We start from the raw sequence: 1,251 nt of genomic DNA on the forward strand, positions 1-1,251 counted from the left end.
TCCAGACAAATGAATGTGTCCAGCAGAGAAACTACCAACTCTGTCAGCCACTTTATCCTCATGGGCTTTCCCTCAAGCCCCAAAATGCAGCTCCTCTGCTTCGGGTTTTTCTCGGTAGCCTATACTCTCACCGTGATGGGCAACGCAGCCATTGTCTGTGCTGTGCATTGGGACCGGCGCCTTCACACACCCATGTATATCCTTTTGGGAAATTTTTCTCTCCTGGAAATATGTTATGTCACCACCACTGTCCCTAAAATGTTGGCCAACTTCCTCTCCACAAGCAAGTCCATCTCCTTTGTGAGTTGTTTTGCACAGTTCTACTTCTACTTCTCCTTTGGGTATGACGAGGGATTCTACCTTTGCATCATGGCCTTTGACAGGTGCCTTGCCATCTGCCGCCCTCTGCATTATCCATGCATCATGACCAGACAGCTGTGCACTGGCCTCGTCATCTTCGGATGGTCATGTGGGCTCATCATTCTCCTCACTCCAGTTGTTCTCATTTCACAGTTGCCCTACTGTGGCCCAAATGTCATCAACCATTTTGTGTGTGATCCTGTTCCACTGATGATGCTGTCTTGTTCTGAAGACATCACCACCCAGCTCATTTATTCCACGTTCAATCATATATTTATGATAGGTACCTTTCTCTTTATCCTTTGTTCCTATGCTCTAGTGATTCTGGCTGTGGTGCGGATGACCTCAGAGGCTGGCAAACAAAAGGCTTTCTCCACTTGTGCTTCTCATCTGGCAGTTGTCACCCTGTTTTATGGCTCTATTTTCATGATGTATGTTAGTCCTAAATCAGGACACCCAGTGAAAATGCAAAAAATCATTGCCCTGTTTTATTCAGTGATAACACCTTTGTGTAATCCGCTAATATACAGTCTAAGGAACAAGGAGATGAAGGATGCTCTGGTGAAAATCTTCAGGACCAGAAAAGGTGTTCATAAAAGATGAATGAAACTCAAATTCCATCTGTCAAATACAACTTACCTGAATGAGCCATGAATGACACACGTGTTTACAAATTTAGTTTTATTAAGAAACTAATCGAATGAGGACTCATTATCATCTTAAATGACACTCACCATGAAATGAAATACTATAGTCTTATTTGAGAAGAATGTTTCAACAGTGACTTAAATTTTGTGTCAAAGATAATATTAAGTGAGTAAAGTTTTTTCTAAGCCAATTGGACCCTCTCTATGTAATTCAGTTTTTCAATAGAAGACAGAGGTCTGCTTT

At 42.1% G+C, this 1,251-nt stretch overlaps 1 protein-coding gene across 1 annotated transcript; it reads left to right on the forward strand.

Annotated features, from left to right (window-relative positions):
• The first annotated feature begins 9 nt into the window (after nucleotides 1–9).
• On the forward strand, nucleotides 10–963 carry LOC100950014 (olfactory receptor 11G2-like). The gene has a single exon (XM_003797336.3). The coding sequence runs from the start codon at nucleotides 10–12 to the stop codon at nucleotides 961–963; it is 954 nt and encodes a 317-aa protein (XP_003797384.3).
• Nucleotides 964–1,251: the final 288 nt, after the last annotated feature.

Source organism: Otolemur garnettii, unplaced genomic scaffold (genome assembly GCF_000181295.1).
Source record: "Otolemur garnettii isolate 467f Iridium unplaced genomic scaffold, OtoGar3 scaffold00114, whole genome shotgun sequence".
NCBI lineage: Eukaryota > Metazoa > Chordata > Mammalia > Primates > Galagidae > Otolemur > Otolemur garnettii.